The sequence below is a fragment of the Eumetopias jubatus genome, unplaced genomic scaffold (genome assembly GCF_037043125.1).
Source record: "Eumetopias jubatus isolate StellerSeaLion01/CBP00866 unplaced genomic scaffold, mEumJub1_p1.0 scaffold_3, whole genome shotgun sequence".
Taxonomy (NCBI): Eukaryota; Metazoa; Chordata; class Mammalia; order Carnivora; family Otariidae; genus Eumetopias; species Eumetopias jubatus.
The window spans coordinates 16,176,775-16,203,131 of NW_028274809.1; the positions used below are offsets into that span (position 1 = coordinate 16,176,775).

The 26,357-nt window shown below is 40.4% G+C and overlaps 1 protein-coding gene across 1 annotated transcript in view; it reads left to right on the forward strand.

Annotated features, from left to right (window-relative positions):
- FARSB (phenylalanyl-tRNA synthetase subunit beta) overlaps positions 1-26,357 on the forward strand; it is a 69,012-nt gene that overhangs the window by 42,328 nt on the left and 327 nt on the right. The window contains exon 16 of the mRNA XM_028105297.2: positions 4,596-4,748. Coding sequence (XP_027961098.1) covers positions 4,596-4,748 — 153 coding nt within the window. The remainder of the gene's footprint in view (positions 1-4,595; positions 4,749-26,357) is intronic.

The window sequence follows — 26,357 nt, forward strand, 5'->3', positions numbered from 1 at the left end:
ATGAATATTTAGATTGCTACCAGGTTTTTGCTAATATGTCTGTTGTAATGAATATCCTTGTACCCTTATACTAATTTGTATTTGTAGAAATAGAATTGGTCAGTCCATAGGTAAGCATATTAAATGCTTGCTGTCTTAAATTCTCTTCCAAAGAAGATTTTTTTTTTTTTTTTTTTTACCAACTTGCAGCCCTACCACCAGTGTGTAAAGGTTCCTGTTTCACACATTAGATAGTTTTTAAGGTATAGATCTTCACAGGATTCTTGTAGCTTTTGTGAATCATTTAATATTACATTGAAATTCTTCAGGAGATACTTAAAATTTGCCACATTAGCTATATAGTGTCTTGGGTACTAATATTAAAGAAATGTATTTGATGGAATGGATTAAAAATTAGGGTGATTCATTTTATTTTTTCAGTCTTGGCCGGACTACTAATCTTGTGCTCCATATCAGCCACTGATTACTTTGGAAGTCTTTTTGGTTTTTCAGTAGGCTTTCTCCTAGCATCTATATTTGGGCCTTCAGGTGAATATGAGAATAGAGATGGAGTCATTTTCTTGAAGACTCTGCCCTCTTCCAGGTGGTCCATATATAATAACATAACACCGTAATTTGCTTCTTATCATCGGTACTTTGGTGAAAGAGGCCCTGCACCAAGCAAGAGCCCATTTGAAAAATTTGAGTCATAGGCAGTAGTTTTACTTTACTGAGGGACATCATGTACCATTCTTTTTTTCCCATCCTCTTTAAAAAAAAAATCATTTGGCATTTTCTTTCAGCTTATGGAATTGTAGCCACCCCCCCACCTCCCCGCCTTGGGTGGTTTAGATCAGCCTCTCCGGGCAGTACTTTGAAGTCTGCAAAATACATTGGTAATTTAGGCTGACATACTTGGCAGGCCCATTTAAAAAGCAGAATTGTTTGATGGCATGACACAAGAGGTCTGTTAACTGAGTTATAAAGAACTGAGGCATTTCCAACAAACCCTTGTTTTTGGCATGAAATTTAAATAGTTCTTACTTTGTGGCATTCAGTGAGTGAACTTCCTGTGATGTAATATGGTCCCTCAGTGCAAAATATGAGGAAATGAGAATTTTACTATACCTAGCAGTTTCTCCAAGGACGAATGGGTGGAACTGAATATGTGGTTATTTCCTCCTTTAATTCAGTTCGGCTACAGCAAAGGGAATATCTTAGTGAGATGGGAGGAAGCAAGTCTAGAGGGAGTGATAACGCTTGGGAAATGTGGAAAAAAATGGCCAATCAATGGTGGGAGTTGGAGGGGCTGCCTAAATAGCCTAATTCTTACAGTGGGTTTAGTATAAGGCCCTAAAAATCTGCGGCTTTTCTTAAAAATGTTGCAGAATTGAATCCAGGAATACATAGCTCATTTGTGTATGTGTGTTATGCAAACATCCTGAAACCTTTCTTGAATAGAGTATAATTTAAGTCCTGTATTTTTTATTGTAAGTTCATCATTCTAATTATCAGAATCACTCAACTTGTTCTAAATTCTAAGTCTTTAAACCAGATGTTGCTCCTCTTATCAGAAAGGTAAGTTTTATGTAGTTTGGGAGATCAGGAAAGAAGTATTCCAAGGCACAAAGGTTACCAAAATAAAGCTTCCAGTTTACGTTGCTAAGCTCTCTGAATGTTGGCATTACTGTTGGGCTCTTCTCTCCCAGCAAAAATGGAACAACAAAGTAGTTTGAATACATGTTTGTATGTTAAAGTGGAAGCATGTGACCCCAACAAATGGGTACCATATGGCAAAGATACCCAGGAGCAAGTCAGTAATATGAAAGGGATAATTTAGTTCTGTTTCATTTCATTTTTTCCCTTCAGGGAGTGTGCGTGTATACGCGAGCATGTGTGTGTGTTCCTACGGAGAAATCAAGCCCCTCATTTGAGTTTATGCATGTGGTTGGTTTAGTGAGGTTTTATGCCTGCCTGGTTTTAATATTAATCTTTATTCTTACACCTTCCATTAGAGCATTTAGACACCAGATTTCCTTGTTCTTGCAAGTGGAAACGAGAGAGAGAGTGACAGTGGTACAGAACTCCCTTTCCTACATCAGTGGGCTCTTGTGCTGACTTAGAATGTGGCCCACTGGCTGGGACTGGTCTTTTTTTTTTTTTAATTTTTTATTGTTATGTTAATCACCATACATTACATCATTAGTTTTTGATGTAGTGTTCCATGATTCATTGTTTGTGCATAACACCCAGTGCTCCACGCAGAACACTGGGCCTGGTCTGTGTAATAGTTTATGTGTGTCTTTACCTCCCTCTCCAGGCTTTGTTCATTTATTCAGAAATTAATTGTTGAGGGCTTAGTCTGTGCAGGCCCGGAGCTGGCTTTGACCGTATCCCTCCAGGAATACCTAGAGCCGCGGGCCTTGAATGTAGAAGGCACTAAGAAATGGTACAAGGCTTATTTCTCTACGTGTGTTCAGTCAGAAGTTTCACTCCGAACATACTTTCCATAAATTACAATATTGTTGAATGCTAGAAACTTTAAGGACTTCAAAAGTAAAACACTTGAGAATACTAAAATATGTGTCCTATCAAAACCATCTCAAGAATCTATATCTTTGACTATATTAAGTAGGTGTATATCTATCCATAAGTTTGCTCTCATATTATTTGTTTTCATCTAAGTCCTTCAGGGATTTTCTCCTCTAAATCCTTTAGACGGGCGCCTGGGTGGCTCAGATGGTTGAGCGTCTGCCTTCGGCTCAGGTCGTGATCCCAGGGTCCTGGGATGGAGCCCCGCATCAGGCTCCTGGCTCAGCGGGGAGCCTGCTTCTCCCTCAGCCTCTGCCTCTGCTTCTCCCTCCCCGCCTGCTCGTGCTCTCTCTCTCTCTCTGTAGCTCTGTGTCTCAAATGAATAAATCTTAAAAAAAAAATCCTTTAGAGACTTAGGGATTTCCAGTGTTTAGTAAAAGAACATGTGTTCTAGAGCCAGATGATACTGGTCCGTTTCTGCTTTTATAACTTATTAGCTATGTAATTAATTACAGTTAGCTCTAGCCAGTTGGCTTGACCCTGGGCAAAATCTTTCTGAGCCATTGTTTCTCCATCTTACTTTTCCTATCCTATTTTATAGGGATGATAAAACTCACTTTACATGATTGTCTTGAAAATTAAATAAGATTATAGATAGAATGATAGGTGCTAAGTACCTAGCACATAGTAGATAATCAGTTGTTAGTTTCACTTTTTGCCCCATTTATGTGCTCCCTTTTATATTACTTTAGTAGTATGGTGTCTTAAGATACCGTGTTTTATCTGGATATCTGGAAGGTAAAAGACGTTTTATATTTTGTCTATGGAAATGGCTATGGGAATAAATCTGTGGGAGAACTTTTGCTCAGCACCTGCTAATATAAAGTAGATTATTTTCAGTTCTCCCCAGATACTATTTTGTAATTCTTTCTGTAATTTGAACAGCAAAATGAAGTCCATATTCATTCAGTGTTTGTGTCAGAGCAGTCATCTCCTTTGGAATTAAAGGGCCACAAGTGTATATATCTGTTAAGATTAAATGCTCACTGTTGAGTTTGAGTTTACCTTTATACGCTATACACTTCTTTTTGAAAAGGGGTTTTAATAAAGTTTCAGATCTTTGTAACCATGACTACAAGATACAAAACAGCTCTGTCACGACCAAAACCCACCTGTCACATTTTTCCCCCACATCTAACCCCAGGCAGCCACCGTCTGTTCTCAGTTGCTATTGTTTTGCCTTTTCCAGAATGTCCAAAAAATGCACTTACATGTAGCCTTTTGAGACTGGCTTCTTTCATTCAGTAGAATGCCCTTGAGATTCATTCAAGATGTCAAGTCTGTTAATAGTTTGTTCCTTTTTATTGCTGAGTAGTATTCATTCCACTGTATGGATGAACCACAGTTTGTTTATCCAGTCACCGGCAGGGTTCTTTTGGATTGCTGCATGTCTGTCTTGAAATAGTACATTTTGTAAGTTCTGATTTTCAAAGTAGAATACTACATAATAATCAAGGAACAATTGGAAAATAGATGAGACTTGGAAAAAAAATGATCTCTGCTCAAATATAACCTCTGTTGACATTTAGGTATATTTCTCTTCAGTCTTTTTCCTGTTTGTAGAGGTTTTTTTTTGTTTTTTGGGGGTTTTTTTTAGCTTATTTTTACATTGGTGTGATTCTTATCTTCCTATTTTGTAATTGTGAGGAATATCTGTGTATATGGTTTAAGAAGATTGTAAAGCAAATACTACTGCAGCCATCCAAACTAATAGAATATTGCCAGTATCTTAAACTTCTTGTAAGGCTCTTCCCCATCATATCACTTCTCTTAGAGTAATCACTGTCCTAACTTTTGTGATAATTGTTCCCTTCTTCACTTCATGGTTTTCCAACCTTTGTATGTTCTTTAAACGATATAATTTTGACTTTTTTTTGAACTTAATGGTCTCTCTCTCTTTTTTTCCAATTTACTATAAGTATTTGCTTTAGCTCTTAAGTGTCATAAAGATGCTTTTTAGGCCCATAGTACTTTCTTAAGTAATGGTCACCGTGGCCTGGTGGCCAATTCTTTTATTTTTTCAGATGTAGGTGCAAGAAACTACAGGCATCTCTGTGCTGTTTATTACAACAAGAATCCTGGGTTCGAGATAATCCATGGGCTACTAGACAGAATCATGCAGTTGCTTAATGTGCCTCCTGGTGAAAAGGGCGGATATGTGATCAAAGCATCAGAAGGTAAGACTGATTGGCTGAATCCAGAGTTAGTGATAATGTCATGAAGAGTCCAGGGTGGGGCATTGGTGGTTCAGTGGTAGAATTCTCGCCTGCCATGAAGAGTCCAGGCCCTATTTTTGATAGTTTTTTTGGTTTGATTGGGGTGAGGAGGTGGGAAATAGAACTTCATTTCATTTAATTGTTAGTATTTTCCAGAAAACATTCCTTTTCCCTGCAGCATCTTAGGAAAATGCTTGTAGGGTCTTCTAGTTTTGCACAAAATACTTCTGTTTCAGCTGAGTGTGGTAACCCCTAGTTATTGGCACCGTCAAGCCCCTAGCCCCATGGTGAGACTTCTGAACTAAGGAGTCCAAACTGGAAGCTGGGAGAACCTAACCTGATGATGTGCACTCAGAAGCTGCCCATCTGAAGCCTTTAAGGCAAAAGAAAAACCTGGCAAGTTATCCTGAGAGACTTCACATGTTAATCAAGTCCTAAGGCTGACTGAGGAAGAGTGAGATTCCTCCTGTATGAAAGCCCAAGGGCAGTAAAATGCATTGGGGAGTTTCAGTTAGGCTAACCACACGGAGTCTATGTACTACTGATGCACCTGGGTTCTCCTGATGGGAGGCATTCTGGAGTTTTTGCTTTTCGTATCCCTGTAGTTTGAATCTGAGTTTGTTTTGTTAGACTAGAGATCCAGAACGAACTTGAAAGAAATATTTGACCACTCGTTCCTACTGCTTACCTGACAATTTTTTATCATTATTTGGCCTCTTAAATTTCTAACAGAACATTTGTTTTTTTTAAAAAGTGTTATTTGGCAGTTACGTATAGTGGAAGGAAGCAAGGCAGGCCGCATGAGCAAAGACAAATATGATGGCATATGTGGCCTAGTGCAGTTTGGTTTGACTATATGGTGAGGAGGAAGCTTAGGACTATATTTAGCATCCTCAGTGCTAGAATAAGGGATTTTAGCTAATAGAAAAGTACTGAAGCATTTTTTGTTTTTTTTGTTTTTTTTTGGTTTGTTTGGGTTTTTTTTGTTTTGTTTTGTTTTTAAAGCAAGTAAGTGAAATAACTTAGATCTGTGAGTCCAAGGGATTAATCTGGCAGCAATATGGAGGTTGGGTAGCATAGAAAGTAGAGGTAAAGAGGATGGTTGGAAGGTATGGGAGTGTGTCTACTGTGGTAGAGTCTACACCAAACTACAGTGGTGAGGAAGGTATGGGAGTGTGTCTACTGTGGTAGAGTCTACACCAAACTACAGTGGTGAGGAAGGTATGGGAGTGTGTCTACTGTGGTAGAGTCTACACCAAACTACAGTGGTGAGGAAGGTATGGGAGTGTGTCTACTGTGGTAGAGTCTACACCAAACTACAGTGGTGAGGAAGGTATGGGAGTGTGTCTACTGTGGTAGAGTCTACACCAAACTACAGTGGTGAGGAAGGTATGGGAGTGTGTCTGCTGTGGTAGAGTCTACACCAAACTACAGTGGTGAGGAAGGTATGGGAGTGTGTCTACTGTGGTAGAGTCTACACCAAACTACAGTGGTGAGGAAGGTATGGGAGTGTGTCTACTGTGGTAGAGTCTACACCAAACTACAGTGGTGAGGAAGGTATGGGAGTGTGTCTGCTGTGGTAGAGTCTACACCAAACTACAGTGGTGAGGAAGGTATGGGAGTGTGTCTGCTGTGGTAGAGTCTACACCAAACTACAGTGGTGAGGAAGGTATGGGAGTGTGTCTGCTGTGGTAGAGTCTACACCAAACTACAGTGGTGAGGAAGGTATGGGAGTGTGTCTGCTGTGGTAGAGTCTACACCAAACTACAGTGGTGAGGAAGGTATGGGAGTGTGTCTACTGTGGTAGAGTCTACACCAAACTACAGTGGTGAGGAAGGTATGGGAGTGTGTCTACTGTGGTAGAGTCTACACCAAACTACAGTGGTGAGGAAGGTATGGGAGTGTGTCTGCTGTGGTAGAGTCTACACCAAACTACAGTGGTGAGGAAGGTATGGGAGTGTGTCTACTGTGGTAGAGTCTACACCAAACTACAGTGGTGAGGAAGGTATGGGAGTGTGTCTACTGTGGTAGAGTCTACACCAAACTACAGTGGTGAGGAAGGTATGGGAGTGTGTCTGCTGTGGTAGAGTCTACACCAAACTACAGTGGTGAGGAAGGTATGGGAGTGTGTCTGCTGTGGTAGAGTCTACACCAAACTACAGTGGTGAGGAAGGTATGGGAGTGTGTCTGCTGTGGTAGAGTCTACACCAAACTACAGTGGTGAGGAAGGTATGGGAGTGTGTCTACTGTGGTAGAGTCTACACCAAACTACAGTGGTGAGGTGTGGGCTTGAAACTTGAACTTCAGTGTCGGGCGTAGCTATTCCAAGAAGACTGATTTAAGAAACTTCTGAAAGGTAGGAGCTACAGCACTTAGCATTTGGAATATTTCACAGTATGTGCCGCTTGGAACTTTTATAGCTTTTTTTTTTTTTAAGGTTTTATTTATTTATTTATTTATTTATTTATTTATTAGAGAGAGAGAGAGAGAGAGAGAGAGAATGGGAGACAGAGAGCACGAGAGGGAAGAGGGTCAGAGGGAGAAGCAGACTCCCTGCCGAGCAGGGAGCCCGATGCGGGACTCGATCCCGGGACTCCAGGATCATGACCTGAGCCGAAGGCAGTCGCTTAACCAACTGAGCCACCCAGGCGCCCCCGCTTGGAACTTTTATAATAACAGCTAGTATGTGTTGATCTTTTTAAAAGTCAGATTTTTATAATTCTAAACCTATGGCAGTATTTAAATCCTGGTGCTAAAATATGTAATGCTTCATACTTAATTTCCCTTATATGTAGGTGTCTGTTTTGGTTTGGGTTTTTTTTTTTTTTTTTAATTAGAAAATGCATTCATAAATTGTAACCTTCTCATGTGGTTGTAAATCTTTGCGTTCAGTGTTTTAGACCAAGTTGTTACTATGGTTTTGATTTAGTATGAGGACAGAGTCAATATTCTGTTTCCTTTTGAATTTATTTAGGCTTTCATAGTAAAATATTCCAATGTTTTAAAGTTTTGACATCTATGAAATATCCTAGATTTATGAATTTGAAAAGCTTTGATACAACCTCTTTATGTATATGGGTGGCCTGGACTAGTACATATTTCGGTATATCTAAACTGGCTATTTTGGGAAAATAAAACAGGGTATTTACTTCTAGTGTCCCTATCACCAGCATGAGCCACATCTTTTTTTTTTTTTTAAGTGCTTTCTATAAGAGCCATCAAACCAAAGAGAATTACTGTCATTCTAAATAATAGTTCCTCATTTCTCAGAGGCATTTCTAAGTCTATTTTGATTAATGACAAACATGGTCTTCTTTTATGGTTAAAGAAATCAACACTTAAAGTAAGTGGTTTGTCAAAATAAGTCAGTAGCAAAGCTGGTATTCATCTAAAATTTCATGTATATATTATATAGATCATATAGGTATATGTATATATCTCCTAAGTAAATATGTAAACACAGGAATTTGGTAGTTGGAGCGTGTTTAGCTATATCATTTCTACCGATTTACTGTTATTTTGCATATAGCTTTTTCTGCAAAGAGAAGGTCTTGAGAGTATCAAAAAGAATAGAAGCAGATTAAGAGCTACCATTTCCTACCATTCTTGATTACTGAGTTGTCTTCTGTTACTCTGGCATATGGTTTACTTTTTAATAATTAAAAATCCCTGGTGGCTTTGCATTTATAATTGAGCTAAGTCTGTTCACCAGAGATTCCTGCTAATGTCAGTTCATTGGCAGTTATACCTAATTTCTTCTGTCTTTTCTAATGAACACCACCGACTTCCTTTTGTGCTGTGCTGTTTGGTAGTAGTGATGAGTGGAACAGAATTTGATTCCCCTTTGAGAAATGTGGCCCTGTCCATTGTGAGAGAAATCTGGAAGCTCATTTGATCGATCATTGCATCGATCCCGGGGCGTTCTATTGACATTGGATGTAACCTTGTTTATATGAAGGCAGCAGCTCTCTGCAGCCTGAGGAGTCTGTGCCGGAGCATGTCTGGCTCACGACTGCGGCCAGACTTAGAAGCCACGGTCGCTTAGTCTTAAGAGTTTTCACTCGCTGAGCACCTTTGCATTTAACGTAGTGTGAGATAGAACATGGAATTGATGATAGAATAAGGGCAGTTAAGTGGGAGGGAGGAACAAAACCTTTAACATTTTAGCAGACTGTAGAGCCTTTGAGGGTTTCAGAAGGGTCCAGCTCAGTGTTTTAATGGCATTTGGTCAGATTATTGCAGCATATATATATGCCTTACCCCTCCTCCCCCAAGCTTCTTCCCTTTTGTGGTTTGTTGCAAACTAAATTATGTATGTCAGAATGCATTTATCCTTTTCAGAAACCACTTTTGGGCAAGAAAAAAATCTCAACGTTTTTGTGTTTAGGACAGTTATGTGGTTGCTGGGCATATCAGTGGCAAAAATAATTTCTTGTAGGAGGTGGTAGGCTTTGTGTGCAGTTGGCTGTATTGACTTTAGTTTGTAATTTTTCCCCTTTTTAAATTTTTTTACCGAGTTCAGTTTTGTTTTATTTACAATTCTCCAGAAAACCCGTTTAACTTGAGACAAGATCCCTGAGAGACAGGTTTTACAGCTTTTAGTTTTGACCATTCTAGTTTTCATGCTGCTCCGAATTCATCTTGTGAAATGAACAATAACCATGTAAGTAATACGCACATTTTATCCTGCACCATATGTACCCCTAGTGGTTATTTAGATACCTTCTGTTACAGCAACACCTAATGATCATTGACTTGACCTGTAGGTCATGACCTTTTCCTCTTTTAGGACACCTGTGAAGGATTTCAGATGCTAAAAAAATAGGGTGAAACTGTGAGGGTTTTCCTGGTCTTCACACTGGTTTTTAGTGTAACTTGAGCTTGGAAATGTATGAGAAGATCTGTTGAACAACTTGTTGAAGTAAAGGTGTTTCATTTATGGTTTGATTTACACAGATATTCTGGACTTGAATAAAGGGGGGGGATCCATATGATGTGTCCACACTTAGTTACCACCAACAAAGGCACTCTTTTAAGGCATCAAGTTTAAAAGGAAAAAGGTTTACATGTTTTTAAGCTTCCGGACCTTACTACTCTGCGTAAAAACAGTACTTATTCCTCTACTTCTCTGCTTTTTCATGTTTCGGGCAAGCCTTCAGATATGGTTTTTGTTACCTTCTTGGAAGGGATTAAACAACTCAAACCAGTTTTGCAGCAGCCGTGATCCCCACGCAGGGAGCAGCCCTGTACCGGGCGCCACGGTGTTTGACGCTCGGGCCGTTCACATGCAGTTCACTTAGCCCTGTGGTTTTGTTTGTTTTTGCCTCCTCTTCTGCCTCCTGTTCATTTCACTTTGTGTGTGTGGCGGCGGGGGGTACTTACTTGATGTTCCAGTACTCAGCAGATTGCAGTGCTCGACCCTCCACTTGAATGACTCCATTCCATTTCTCATCTGATAGATGTTGTAGTAACTTTCTCAACTTGCTTTTATTTTGTCTCCCCTAGGGAACCTTTTTAGACTTTTTCTAATTGCCCCTACATATTATGTACTTTATGTATAGCTGTGCTTCTACATAAAAAGAGTAAGTATGAACCTTCTTAAAATTGAAGGTTAAAAATAAAGTTCTAAAAGTTAAATTGTATCTACTGAATAACTTTTCATGTTTATTTACTTATACAAATTATAGTGTGTCAAATTATATATGCCCATTAATCACATTTTGTCATTTAAAACCTTTTTTTCAGCAAAAGTAAAACAACTGAAATTAATTTCTTAATTAGTGAATTTAACTTTTTCTTGAGAGAAAATAGCTGGTAGTCAGATATTGTCATGGTTTCTTCTTTTTGGCACATGATGTAATTAATGATGTGCTGAATAACTTTTCGAATTAGAAACTTTCTTTTTCTCAAAGCCTGAGCCGTCACAGAAGCTCTTGGAGTCAGACGTGAACAGCATCCCCCAGGCAGCGGACAGCAGCCTCTGCGCATGTGCAGGCCACCTGTCTGCCCGGCTTCATGAGCTGTAGAATCTTTAGTCAGAGTCACAGCCGTGCTTCGCCGTGGTTTTGTACTGACTGGCCTTGCATACACTTGCTTTCTCCTCCATGTCCGAGCTGCCCCTGTGATGCCCAAGACAATCCAGTGAGGGGAACTGAGTACTGAGGAGCGAGATGGTCACGTTGGGTTCGGCTTTGGAGGGCCACAAACCATTGTAATTTATAAGATTTTTTTCACACCTCCTTTTCTGTCCCCAAGAACTAGTATTGATCATGGAGGTTGTAAATGCATGCAGTCTTTGGAGTTACTTAAATTCAGCTATTTATAATGGGCAAAAAGATTTTACTTGCCACCCTGTACTCCTTTCCTTCCTGCTTCCCAACTAGAACCTGGCTTCTATCATGGAAGAAAAGAAAAGGTCATGGCCCAAATACAAAGAAATTCATTTTTAGCTTATTTCAATAAGTGCCCAGATGCCGAAAATTTAGAGGATTTTTAGGGTGACTTTTACTATTCCATTTTCATCTTATATATCAGACGGTTCTACTTTCCTCGGGTAGTAGCACGTTTACACATTGGTCAAACTTGGGTGGCACCTGGGTTTGGCACATGGGTGTGCTGCAGCGTATTGGTTAAGAACACTTTCTGGTGAATTCCTAGGGAATGATATATTCTGGTAAACTAAATTTCAACCCTCTCAGTGGCCAATCCAGAAGATTAAAAGGATGGATGGATGGATGGATGGATGGATGGATAGGTGGATGGATAGGTGGGTGGGTAGGTGGAGAGAAAAGAGGTGAACATAATGAATAAATCCCTAGGTGGGGCTAATGTGGAGTAGTTAGCTGAACACATGACCATTCAGAATAAAGGCCTATTTCCCTGGAGCACTTAACTCTGCCTTTGATACAAACTTCTGTATTCTTTAAGCCATTGGTATTTGGAGTTTTCTTTTCTCAAAGATAAAACCAATCCTAACTTACAAGTTATATTTTAATTTCTACCTGCCTGAACTCCTTGGCAGAGTTGAGTGCTGTCCAGCTTTAAGATTATGGAACCAAGTTTCAAGCTAACTTCTAAGTCATTTTAAAATTAACTCTTAGTAAAATCATTTTTTCTTTCTCTCAGTTGTTGTATCCCTTTACTTGAGACTTTTGAGCACAATTTTGATGACTCACTCTCCTGTCCACACAAGGAGTGGTTTCATTTCCCCCACCTTCCTGGATATTCGTCTTGTGGATGCACTCGTGTCTCGTTGCCTTGAAGGCTGTTGTTGCTCACCACTGGCATTTCTTTCCAGTGTGCAGTTTTTTTTTCTTTTTAAGATTTTATTTATCTGACAGAGAGTGCACAAGCAGGGGGAGGGGCAGAGGGAGAGGGAGAAGCAGACTCCTTGCTGAGCAGGGAGCCCAATATGGGGCTCAATCCCAGGACCCCGGGATCATGACCTGAGCCGAAGGCAGACACTTAACCGTCTGAGCCACCCAGGTGCCCCATGTATGCATGTATTTAGATAGGTTGTTCCCTTCTTAAGATCTGTCCATCCATCCGTCCATCTACCCATTGGAGTGGCCTTGAAAAGAGGTTGTTTGTTTTTTTTTTTTAAGATTTATTTATTTTTAGAGTGAACATGTTAGTGCATTCCTTGATTTTGGGTTGTCCACGGTTTTCTCACTGTTAGATTCCGGTTAGGCATCTTTGGAGAAACGCTGCAGAAATAATGCTGTCTTCTCAAATGGCACCGAGTCTCCATTTCTGTCATAACCGATGCTGTCCACTTGAATCATTAACGTGGTGTGTACTAAGCTTTCCTGCAAAGTTACTCCTTCCTCCATTATTATACACATTTTGTGGGAAGAACTTTGAAATTATTTAAGTGTCTTGTTCTGAATGTGTCTTCCTACTTATATCAGTATGGACTTACTATTTCTTATTCAATATTTTAATCCATTATAACCATTTCTTGTGATGGTCACATTGTCCCCAGTTTGGCAAGTGGCTGTTGCTTCAAGCTGGCTTCTGTGTCCTTTTAACATATTCCTATTTCTTATTACCCTTCCCTTGCTTTGGGCACAAGAAGATATTCTCAGGCTTATCTGGAACTTTCCATTGCCCCATTTCTCCATCCTGGTTCTATTTGTTAGGGAATGGTGTGTAAAAGCCAAGATTTAGGGTGTGTTTATTGCTATTGGGGGTAGGATTTATTTGCATGTGTATGTGCGTGTGCGGACACACATTTTCTTCCCCATGTGTATATTGTGAAGACCATAAGTCCACGACAGTGCCTCCATTCCAGTTTTCTCTTGTTCCATATTTGTATGTCTCTTCAACAGAGAAAAACCTGGCTCCCATTATTCCTAACTTCTTTATTTACTTGATCAGTGCCTGTTTGTAACCTGACTCCGTCTTTTCCTCTGCATGTTTGCTCTGCTCATCACTCTGCCTCCCAAGGGTTGTCCCCTGCTCACCTGTGGATGCCCTTCCCACCCCCTTAGTCTCTGACCTCCTTGCCGAACTTTCTCTTTCCTGATCTGGGGGACACACAGTCCCTAGGGTGGGGATTTCTGCCTTCCTCAGCCTCTTGAGGGCTGAAGAGTTCTGGAAGAGAAGGGAAAAGACTTCATATATATTTTCTGTGGCAGACCTGGAAGCAAGTGTATCTCCAAGTGGCCCTGGTTCCTTTTAGTGAGAAATCTAATTTAGATTGCAGTCTGGGTGCTGAGATTGCTCACCACTACTGAAGAAGTTGTTTGTAGGACTTTGGTGTGTAGAGCTGGGGAAATCGTTTTGTTGTTGTTTTCTCTTTTAAATGAGAAAACATTGAGTTCATATGGATATTTCTAATTTATATTTAGGATTAGAGGATTTTTACTTAATATGCTTGGTTATATATTTATAGCTCTTTTCTTTACATTGAAAATCTTGGTTCCTAATGAGCTTATGTTATTTGCTCACTCTGCGTGTTTTTCTTTTCTTTTTTTTTTTATTATTTTATGTTAGTCACCATACAGTACTTCATTAGTTTTTGATGTAGTGTTCCGTGATCCATTGTTTGCGTGTAACACCCAGTGCTCATTATAACTCGTGCCCTCCCTAATACCCATCACTGGGCTAACCCCGCCCCCTGCCCCCCTCCCCTCTGAAACCCTCAGTTTGTTTCCCAGAGTCCATAGTCTCTCATGGTTCATCTCTCCCTCCGATCCCCCCCCTTCATTTTTCCCTTCCTTCTCCTAACGTCCTCCATGCTATTCCTTATGTTAGACAAATAAGTGAAACCATATGATAATTGACTTTCTCTGCTTGACTTATTTCACTTAGCATAATCTCCTCCAGTCCCATCCATGTTGATGTAAATGGTGGGTATTCATCCTTTCTGATGGCTGAGTAATATTCCATTGTATATATGGACCATATCTTCTTTATCCATTCATCTGTTGAAGGACATCTCGGCTCGTTCCACAGTTTGGCTATTGCGGACATTGCTGCTATGAACATTGGGGTGCATGTGTCCCTTTTCACTACATCTGTATCTTTGGGGTAAATACCCAGTAGTGCAATTGCTGGGTCATAGGGTAGCTCTATTTTTAACTTTTTGAGGAACCTCCATACCGTTTTCCAAAGTGGTTGTACCAACTTGCATTCCCACCAGCAGTGTAAGAGAGTTCCCCTTTCTCCACAACCTCTCCAACATTTGTTTCCTGACTTGTTAATTTTTGCCATTCTAACTGGTGTAAGGTGGTATCTCAGTGTGGTTTTTATTTAAATTTCCCTGATGGCTAATGATGTTGAACATTTTTTCATGTGTCTGTTAGCCACTCATATGTCTTGTTTGGAGAAGTGTCTGTTCATGTCTTCTGCCCATTTTTTGACTTATTTTTTTTGGGGGGTGTTCTCACTCTGCGTGTTTTTCAAAATGACATCAGTGTGATTATTACAACAATTTAAGTGTTATCTGCAGTTCTCTTTGTACGTAAGATACAGCTTACAAAATGAAGTCTATTTCAAAAATTCCAGCTTCCATTTCTATTCCGATCACACTGTTCCCTCACTGCCTGGATAGGTTATGATTTTTATTAGTTTTCAGTTATTCTTCTATAGTTTTTTTTAAATGTGTGTGTGTGTATTCTCCACATTCTTAGCTGCGGAGTTGATACTTTGCATACTGTTCTCCACCTTGTTTTTTTTTTACTTAATCTACATTGGAGCTCACTGCAGCCCCAAAGGGAGATCTTCCGCTTTCTTTTTGCAGAGCACTGCTCTGGAGTGCCACAGTTGATTCAACTAATTCCCTAGCGATGGATATAATTAGGCTCTTTCCAGTCGTTGCTGCTGCAAATAATGCCACAATGACCAGACCTGCGCATATATGATCTGGTATTTTTGCTCGTGTTTCTTTGGGACAGATTCCTAGAAGAATGGGATTATTGGGACAAAGCGTAAATTCATATGTTTGCTCGATACTGCCAAACACCCCTCCAGAGGACTTGTGTTCTAACATTGTACAAACCCAGCAGCACCAGATGAGAGGACCTTTTTTTTTCCTGAACCTTGTTCACAGACTTGTCAGACTTCTCTAAGTGGGGGCAGTCTTTCAGGAGGAAAATGGTGTCTACTGTAGTTTTAATTGGCGCTCTCTTAGGAGCAGGTAAACATATTTACATGTTTTAGGACATTTTTATTTCCTTTCCTGTGAATTGCCTGTTCATGTGTCTTGCTTATTTTTCTTCAGGTGTGTTGGCTGTTTTCTTCTTTTTAGAAATTTTTTATGCATTTAGGGATATTAACCCTTTGTGATGTACATCCATCATTCTTTATAAGTTTTTAAATTTTTTTTTCTTTTGGTTTTTGCCATGTAGACTTTTATATAGTAAAACTTGCTAATCTTTTTCCTTATTACTTCTGGATTTTGAGTCCTAAAGTTTCTTCTACTCCATGGTGAGGGAGGAAATTCCCCATGCTTCCTCTAGAGCTTAAGTGTTTCATTATTTTACATTTACACCTCTTACCTGTTTGTAATTTATCCTGAGTACATTTGAGGAATAGATCCAGTTTTTTCTTTTTCCCTATACTTTGGAGATTCTGATAACATGCTATTTTCCAGTTACTGCCTTTTTTTTTTTTTTAACATATGTAATGGTACTGTTTAACTTCCTAAATTTAGGGTAAGTGCTTTTTGGAATCCATAAAGGAGTAGAAGAGATCTAAACTTTTATCTTTGGTATCTTTAAAAGATGGAATGATTTTTGGAAATCCTTTAGTTGGATTGAACAGGTACGGAAGAAAACAGGATATTTGAATGGGTCAGACTCTTTGAAGAAAAGAAAACTTCTATTGTTCAACTCCTGGGAACTATTTCAAGAAATTTGCAAGCACGATCAGAGTTGGCATGATAGTCTCCTTAATCAGCCCAGCCCCCTTAGTCCATTAGCAGTCTTTCCCAACATTAAAATAAATGTCTTATTTATATGTAAAGGTAGGTAATTAGAAATTGAGGTGAGTGCGCCTGAGTGGCTCAGATGGTTAAGCGTCTGCCTTCGGCTCAGGTCATGATCCCAGGGTCCTGGGATCGAGTCCCGCATTGGGCTCCCTGCTCCTTGGGAGCCTGCTTCTCCCTCTCCTTCTCTCTCTCTCTCTCTGTCTCTCATGAATAAATAAAATCTTAAAAAAAAAAAAAGAAATTGAGGTGAGACCTTAATCATGTAATATTGATAAGATTCAGAGAGATTCCAAAAGGAAACATCTATGCCATAACTGGGGAGTTTATAAAACCTTTAGCTGATTGTGTATTTATATGTTGGGTTTATTTTGTAACTGTTTTAAGAATACATTATTTATCAAAGTTGAGGACTCTGTATATGGTCCCATTTACCCAGGAGCTGGAGCATATGTTGGTATCCATCATCCTTTCAGAGCACTTTGCAACTTAATAACCAGGTTCCCCATCCAAGGATTTTATTTTATTTGTGGGGTTGTTGGTTTTTGGTTTGGTTTGGTTTGGGTTTTTTGCTTCTGTTCTTTTAGAATAACAAAGTCATTCCACTGGATGCCAATACCTTTTTTGCGGTCTCGGTTTTGCTCCCTTCTTGCTTAGTTGAACCAAAGGTATAGTTTGATGTAGTAACTCCCACTGCTTGGTAGCTAATAGCTTACCATCTACTATGGTTTAGGAAATTAGAAGGTTGTTAAAAATCACTGACCAACATCTTTCTTTTCTTTCTTTCTTTCCTTTTTTTTTTTTTATTTTTTTAAGCAAGCAAGCCTCTGGGATCCTTAATAACTAATGCTTGCTGATTTTTAAAAAAATACTAATCCATAATCTGCTTTGATTAAAGATGAGAAATGCATATTTTACTGTCACTTTGGGGCAGTGGGGAAGCAGAACCATAATCATATGTTCATTAGATAGCTGTCATCTGCCAGCACCTTTTCTCTCTCCTTCCCATATTTTGTTTAGAGAGACTCCTTTCTGCCATTTAGCTTAGTCTTCTATTACCTCATGGCAGGAATCCTACAGATCGACATTCAACGTGTTCCCAATGCTTTTATATAAACGATAGAAGGATAGATTAACTTCATCGAGGTCCCAGTTGAGAGCTTGGATCTTGAGGAGTTACTTTGCTTTACACTGGTGTTGAATAGCTCTGGTCTAATCTTGACCTGTTTGAGAAAGCAATGCTAAAGGTCACGAGGGTGACGTAGGCACCCTCTCCTCCCTCCTGGACACACCTCTGAGAACTGCAGGCTCAGGTGGGTTGGGGGTCAGGAACGGAATCTCCCTGCTGGGGGTTATTCTAGGCACGACAGGCCAGAGGTGAGGTGGGCAGCTTGTGTTCGGGACCCCTGGCCCTCGCCATGCTGCAGCCCCTGCAGCCCTTCTGTGTCTCAGGTGTTCTTCCCACCCACCCTCCTGCTCTTACTTGTCTCCTGTTGCCTGAAAAACATTTTCTTCTCAGGAAAGGATCTGGCTTCAGTTCAGTTGATGCATATCAGTGTGAACTTAAGAGATGCTTTGATTTTTAGCTGCCTTTCTAATGATGAAGGAAGAGAAATGTGGTCCCTTTATAACAATTTCAGGTATTAACACGAAGAATGGGGGCTAACTCAGTGGAAAAAGAAAAATCTTCCCGCTCTCTGAAACCATGCCATGGTGACAGCCATGCTGTTAGGTGACAAATGCATATTCAGGAAGAGGTGGGAGGGGAAATGTGGGGGAGAGCAACACTGCCCACTATAATAGCAAATACAGGCCGTTATTTACTGCCTTACTGTAAGCGAAAACCGTGTGACTGCAGTTACAGGATTTTTATTTCTTCTGAGTTGATACTGAAGGCCATAAAGAGTAAGCATTGGAACAAAAATAGATAAAATGCTTTGCTCTAAACAGCTCCAGAACTTCCTGTTTCTGTGGTAAGACCTGTTTTGATGTGTCTAATATTCATCAGTAGCTGGTAGGTATTTTATCAATGCTGTTACCTCAGCCACTGTACTTCGGCACTCACCTTCCAGAAGAGAGAAGTTTCTGATTATTCTCTTAATTCCTAAAGGCTCCTAGCTTATTTGAATTATATTCTCTGAACAGAGACTTTCTCTTGGAATTATTTTCCTAGGCTACTTTGAAGCATTTTTTTTTCACCCACCAGTAGAACTAAAAAAGGTAGTAGTTGGTACAGTGCAAGGGAAAGTATTTCTTAATTGGTGTCATACAAGATGGGGTCAGCATAATCCTTATTAGTGTAAGTGTGTGGCTTGTTGCTACTACCATTGCTAGAAGTCTTTTGTTTAACACTTTGATACATAATGAGCTAGACAAGGATTCATAATTTTTTATTTGCGTGGTATTACTTTTGGCAAAGGGAAAGAAATCAAGAAAGAGCAAAAAGCAATATATATTATAGAAGCCCTCTGTATAACAGTGGATAATTGGAAACAACTCCAACCTAAAATACTTTAAGAACAGTTTGGCAAATGATGACATATATAATAGAAATGTTAAAAATGTCTTTAGACGTATGAATATAAACAAAGTTGAAGTGCAGATCCCAAGGTGGTACAGACACCATTTAAAATGATAGGAAAGAGTACATTTTGTTAGACCCTGGGGTGTGTGGTCAGCCGTGGTGCAGGAAAAACAGTACTGGATGTTGCTTCCAGCGATTTAGGACTTGCTCCCTTCATGCCAACTTCTTCATCTCTCCCATGGGAATGGTGGGATCTGTCCGCCTGTACCACAGAGTTGTTGAGAGGCAGGTAAGTTTGGGGAAGGATCTTGGAATAGATAGTCTCTTTCAACTCTACCCTTCAGAAAATTGGCGCTGGATAAGGAAGTCTCCGCTCTGCTGTTACCTGGCTCTCTGGTTTTCTTAACCTCTTTGGTATCCATTTTCTCATTTCTAAAACAAAGGCACAGACAGGATCTTCTCCAGAGTCGTTTCCAGTGTCAGATTCTGCAGAAGTTTCAGTGCTTCAGAAGCAGGCTCTGCCACAAGTTCTAACATACGTGCTTTTTTACCTCGCCTTTTTAGATGGTGTCACTGTGGTGCTGATTTATCTGCTCATGTTATTCTAGCTTTGTCTCAATCTGGAATTCATTTTTTAAGTGTAGCTATGTTGTGTGAGATTGAAAAAAAATAGTTCTGTTTTCCCTGGAAGGCTCTAGGTTTTGTACCGTTTCGTCAGTTATGTTGTATTCACAGTTTGACAGAGCATACTTGGGTATGTCCTAAGGTTAGAGGTTGTCAGGTTTGTTTTTTTTTTTCCTCTCAAGTTTCATTTATTTATTTTATTTTAAACCAGAAGAAGTTTGCAAACACGAAATGGACAGCTTGACCAAAAGTTTGAGAACATTATCCTGTAGACCATCTGTGCCTCTGGGCCACACACAAAGGGGCGCCCGTGTCAGTGGCCGCCGGCACCTTCAGCGTGCTCTGTGGCCTCTACTGTTGCTTGCCTTGGGCAAGTCCCCTAATCTCTTTGTGCTTCACTTCTTCCCATCTGTAACTTGCCTGTCGTCGGGGGCTCGGACAGGGCTGTGCTGGGACTGAGGCCTTTCCGGGGGATGGAAGGAGACGAGTAGAAGGCAGAGGACTCTGGCTTTAACAGGAACACTGCGTCAAAAACTAGGGATGTAACATCACATAATAAAAATAAATAAATAAAATAAAAAACAGTCTCCGTGTTCTTTCCTTTTTCTCCTGCATTCCCTACTTGTCAGCGGTAATCGAATTCTGCAACTAAAGCCTATCCATCGTAAGTATACATTGGAAGTTCTTTTTACTCCACATTGGCCAAAGGTCTGAATTTGAATAGTCAGTTAACTAATTGTGAAATTATAGATACAATCTTATTTACTCCATATTCCTATTCTTTCCCCAATTAGCCCTACAATAGTCTCTTTATTATTATTATTTCACTATAATTGTGGAGGAAGTAATAAAGTTGTTCATATTTGGTTTGAGAAATTGTCTCCTTAAGGGATTTTATAGGTGAAAAACTAGAAAAGAACCATTTTATTGGCCCAGGAAGGCAGGTGATCCGTACCTTCCATTTCTAAAGTTATTCTAAAACCGTCCTATGAACGTTTAAGAAGTGTGACAATTTAGGGGAAATGATTTACGTGTCAGACAAATCAAGACAATGGCATTATTATAGAATAGGAATTTTCAAAGCCAGTAGAGACAGTGAGGGCACTTTTTAAACTAGAGTTAAAAATACTTTGGTTTTATACAAGTAAATGTTGAGACTGATTTAAAATTGGAATTAGGGGCGCCTGGGCGGCTGAGTTGTTAAGCGTCTGCCTTCGGCTCAGGTCATGATCCCAGGGTCCTGGGATCAAGCCCCGCATCGGGCTCCCTGCTCCGCGGGAAGCCTGCTTCTCCCTCTCCCACTCCCCCTGCTTGTGTTCCCTCTCTCCCTGTGTCTCTGTCAAATAAATAAATCTTTAAAATAAAATAAAATAAAATGGAATTGGATGGTTTGCACTTAAATTCTTCTAACATTGCTGACCTTCTTCAGGTTTTTAAATATGAGTGTGTATGAGAGGCACATAAGATTAAACTTTAAAGTAGATCTTAAAAAATGTTAAGTGATATCCATGGAAATAAATTACAAATTTGTCTATACAAAGTAAAACTGGGAAACTTTGGGGTTCTGAGTCTAAAAACTTACCATAAGGTTGATTGTGGTGATTTATTTTTAAAAGGTTCTTTATTGAAGACATTTCTCCTTTTTATTAGAAGACTAGATAGTCTGGGCTCTGCTGATTACTTTTTAAGGATGAAATCTCCAGGATCCAGTCCTTATTTGCAATAGGGGTTTTGTCTGCCGTGTCTTGATAGGATGTTGCCGTGAGCACTGGCGTTCTCCCCGGTCCCGTGCTGTGGGGTTAAGTAGGCACCCGGTCTCCTCACGTCCGGTTGCCTTCGCTTTAAGAGTTAATGATGTCTGCAGGTGTGTTGGGATTAGCACTGTAAAGTTGTGTAAGGGCTTTTTCTTTCTTTTGATCTCCCGAAAGGGATGAAAGATAGCCATTAAACTCAAGGGATTAGGTCCCCTCTCTTTAAAGACTTTAGGTACCATAAATATTTCGCTTCAGATGTAAGGTGAAGAATTGTATACATCTGGGGTAAAATGGGTGTTTTATATTACCAGTTGGAAATTATTCAGTCTCTTCTTACAAATTAAGTGATCGTTGTAGAGATATTTTCTCCCAGCCTGTAGTGGACTGAGATTGGAAGAAAATGTGTGGGTGTCTATCTCAGAGTTATACTGATTGTTTTCCCTTCTATTCTTATACCTTTTTCTTCCTTTTTTTCTAAATGTGTGGCCTACATCATGCCTCCCCCCCGCCCTTTCGGTTCTCTTCACTTTGTATAACTGCTGGTACGCTCAAAAACTCCTGCCTTGAAAACTTGGAGAACAACTACCATGCTCCCATGTTCGGTTTAAGTGTGTGCCCAGTTTTTGAAAAGAGGCCCTTTATTTTGTCCTTCCTCTTCCTTTAAACTGACACTACTCAGAAAAGGAAAGGGAGGTTGAGGTGCTGGCAGCAGAGTTAGACCATCATGGTTACTCCATGATCGAAGAGCTGGTGGGAAAGCAGGAGATGAGTCCTGCGTAGGGAAACAGGGTTTCAGCCCTTCCACTCTGCCCTGCGCCCCACTTTGCCCACTTTGCTTCAGAATGGAATGCTGGAGACTTTTTTGTCCTTTGTGTTTTTCTTAGGATGGACTGTTGCAACATGGAATGGATTATTTTATATATATCTAATGGTATTTGGAATTAGGGACTTAGGAGAGGAAGGGGTAGGGTTTGGTAGTGCCAGCCCTAGGATCAGACTGTTAAATGATTATTCCTATTCTCTTAGCCATATTACATAATCGGCCATTTAGAACAGATTTAAAGCACGCTCAGTTGGCCCAGTGGTCTACTGTATCTATATGATTATGCAGTTTGTATTTTGTCCCTGAATTTAGGAGAGTGTGTATGGGTTATCTGTATTTAAGCTGACAGTGATGGGTTCTGTTATTTGCTATGACACATGAGATATACACTCAAGCCTTTCCCAGAGTTCCTTGCCCCTTTTTATTTTGTTCTTTTTATTGGAGAAAATTGGGGTGATGAAGTACCAGATTGCAGGCAGTTAACAAACAGTATGTAGATTTGAACACTACAGCATGTCTTAGTGATGTGAAGAGAGGGAAAAATAAAATTATGAGTAGATGGTTATTAGAGATGGTGAACATAAGCACCAGATGAATTAGTTGAATATATCCAGTTGCAGGGGGTTGAAGATTAAGGCATTAAGGGCCTCATGCTTGATAACACTGTCCTGCATTCCGATTAGGGGTCTGCTCAGTTACCGCCTTAAACCTCTACTTCCGATGCTTCGTAAAATTATAGGAATGACTCGATGTGGAAAGCTTATCCAAATTTTGGGCCTATAATATGACTCTAAAAGAAAGACGGGGGCAAAAAGAAACTGTGAAAGGTGTTTGGCAACGAGCAAGAGCGGGAGCTCACAAACTCTTTGAAGGTCAATTAGCCAGAAAATGTGCTAAAGACTGGGTGCTGTGCTGCGTTACTGGCCGAGAATTACCCCCAAGGTCCTCAAAGTGGTCCTGCCGCTTGAGCACAGAGACAATTACAGACCTGGAGGAGATGCTACAAAAGCTTTAATTAAGGGACTTACTTACACCCCACTAGGTTTTGGAAATTAAATTCTTGCTTGTGCTTAACTGATGTTTCTTTTGTCTGGGCTTCCACATGGATTTCAGCAAGAGAGCACTACTTTCCCCCCGGGTCTGTTTTATGTTGGAGGCCGTTTCGCTGTGACGGATACCAGCAAAGCGGGGCGCTTAATCCGTGTCAGGAACCAGGTGAAAAAGGGGGCTGAGGGGCTTTGTGCCAGGGAGCATCTGGGGCACAGGTTGAAAATTGGAGTGTTTACAGCAAACCAGGAACTCTGGGCTTAGACACTGAAGAGTAGGCGGCTGTATTTTTTAGAATTTGAATTTTAGAATTCCCATTATTAATAAGGCAATAGGATTTTCCTTGAATTGGCAACTTTGTCTCTCGGCCCAGCAGACTACTCTTTCTCCAGAGGCACCTGTTTGATTTTTGTTGAGGAGGTTAGAGTGGCCTCTGACTGCCATCCAGGGCTGGTTTTTCACAAGCCCAGACCCAGATTGCGGCTCTGTTTGGCTGTGACTTCTTCTGGAATGACTGGTTTAAGTTGCATCCAGTCCCAGCTAGAGTGTTAGGATCCATTCATCCGCCTGAGTTACTGAGCTCAACCACCCTGCTGCTGATGGGAGATGCCCTTATCTTTGAACTCGGGCTGAATTGCTGCCTTAGCTGGGTGCGTGCCCTTTGTTTTGGTGGTGAAGCAATGCTCTCTTGGCTGCCTTCTTTGGAGCGGTTCCTTTCTGCTGCAAAGTTTGCTTACAACCACACAGTCTATATTTTCTTTCAGGATTTCTAGTCCATACCCATCAGTCAAGAGATCCATTCTTTAGGTTCTCTCTGTACCCATGGAAGTCCCTTTTGTGTGCCTCTCAACTTGTGTATGTGAAGAACAAACTTGTAGCCTTGCTCTGACTGAACAGAAGAGGAAGCAAATCTTAAGTGCTTCCCATCATAATCTGACCTTGTGAGAAATGAAAAATGGCAAGAAATTGATCATGGTCGTCACAGGCTAATGTGTGCGGTTTTCAGCAAGGTTTATATGGAAATCCATTCGTGAACGTCATTGTTACATGTGGGTGGGGAGGAGAGGGTTAGCACTGTGGATGAGAGGCCAGAGGACCCCTTTGGTGCCCGCTCCCTTCGGCAGCAGCTCCTCCTCGGGCAGTGAAGGCCCTGTGGCTCGGGGGTGATATAGGGTGTGGTAAGTGCCTCAGATGGATCTGTGTGCTGGGCTGAGAGCTCTTGATACTTCTTACATTCGTTAGAATACTCTCATAGTTATGTTTTAAATAACATATAATATGAATTTGTTTTCTTTGCTTTTCTTTGGAAAGAGGGAAAATTGTATTTAGTGATAGGAACGTTTTTGTTTGAGTACCTGACCGGTTAATGAGCTAAAGCCAAGTATGGTCCAGACTTCTAGAGAAAAGGACAGGGTGGCATTATCACGCTTGCTCACGGAAGAAGAATGCAACTGAATTTTGCTAAAAAGTGCTGATTCAAAAAGTTGTTTTACAAAGTAGAAATTCTAAGTTCTTATCTCCTAAGCTTTATTTTGCTAACATTGTTAGAACTAGCACATCTGGCTTAGATTCTAAAATAGTCTGGTTTTATGCTTCAGTTAAAATGAATCCAATCAAATTGGAATTTGTAGATAAAAAGGAAGGATTTTGATACACAGTGAGGATTCTTAAACATGGCAGAGTTACCAGTGAAGGTCTATAAGCTTCCTTTCTGGATGGCCTTTAAAAATAGGCTGGTGTTGTTTTTGTTTTTGTTTTTGTTTTCAGTTAGCATAGGGTGTCCAGCTACAAATAATTCTGTAAAAAGGGGTGATGCATGGTGAAATGAAGGTTCCCCGATTCTTGGTTACACTGCTTAGCATCAGCACTTTATACAAGCTTCACTTTTTGTCATTTGAAGATTTGGGCAGTGGAGGGAGGGGGATGGTTTTGTAAATTGGGTTTTGTTTTGATAGTGTTAAAATACACCATCTTTACTAGATTTAGTGCTATTCATATCTCACTAAGGCTCTGCATTATCAATCCAGTTGGTTTCTGTGTTTTTTGAGTCTTTTCTCTGCCCCTGTCCCCAAGTGTGGATTAATATGCATAGCCAGATACTTCAAATGCAGTTCAGTGAAAGTCTTGCTTTAATAAGACAGTTTAGTTTGGGGGGATGTGAGGAACAAGCCACCTTCTAGTCCAGCCCAGGATGCTTTGGGGGTTAAGAATGACAATTAAAAATGTTTTTCAGAAATATAAACACATCCTCCCGGACTGACTGGGAAGTATGTGGAATCGTCCTGTGTCTTTATGGTGTAGCTGGTACTGACTTGTTAACAGCATGCTGCCCCTCCCCCCATGCTGTATTTCTTCATCATGCTGACCTTGGAGCCATTAGTAGCCTCAGCAGTTTATTCTTTCATAAATAATGCACTCTGAAATGGCAGGCTGCAAGCTTGTGGCCCAGCTCTGCTGGGTATTTATAGTTCATGCCAGTAACCGTTTCGGTTGAATCAGGCAGGAGCTGTGGGCCTGATCCCTTTTCAAGTTGGTGGCAAGTGAAATGAGTCAGCTTTTTTTTTTTTTTAAACTTGAGTGGGGAATGAGCACTGATGAACTCTTGTGGCTCTCGTCATAGTGAATATGGAGTGGGCCTGGTTGTTTGCTTGTTTTTAGCTGTTTGATCCTCCACAACAGTTCCTGGTTTGGTGAGCCCTAGCTCTGTGTATTGATACCCAAATGAAGAGAGTGCTTTCTGCCTGTCTTGAAGTAACTCAGGGGTCATCCCAGGCTGGTTTGTGCTGGTCTTTTACAGAAGATGCTCTAAAACTGCTGAGAAAGTTCTTTCTCCAACAGGAATGCGGGTTGCATTCTGGTAGCAAGGCCTGAGCCTGCCGGTGACCGTGCAGTTTCTGTTTCTCTGTGTAATAAGGTAGAAAAGTGAGTTTTGAATAGTAAATGAATTCAAGGGTGGACTTTTCATCCAGCAGGTAGGACTATGGAAAAACCTGTTTCAAACAGGTTCTTCTCTTGCAACGTCATCAGTTTTACATTTCATTTCTCCCCTTTGTCCTTCCTCCCTGTGGAGCTCACCGAGGATTTCTCCAGCTGTGCTCCTCCAGCCTCCTTTTCTTGATCCTGCCTGCCTGAAGCCCTGGGATTAAAACAAACAAACGGAAAAAAACCCACAAAAACAAAAACCCATGCAGGGCCCTGATTTTCATATTTGTGCTTAACCTTTTCCTTGTAAGAGTTCCTTGCTGTAATATTGAATATTTCGTTTTAAGAGTAGAAAGTATGAAGACAGCACTCTCATTTCTTAGCCAATGGTTTAAAGACATTATTTTTCCAGCATCCTAGTGAGTCGTAGGTGTTAAATGTCTGT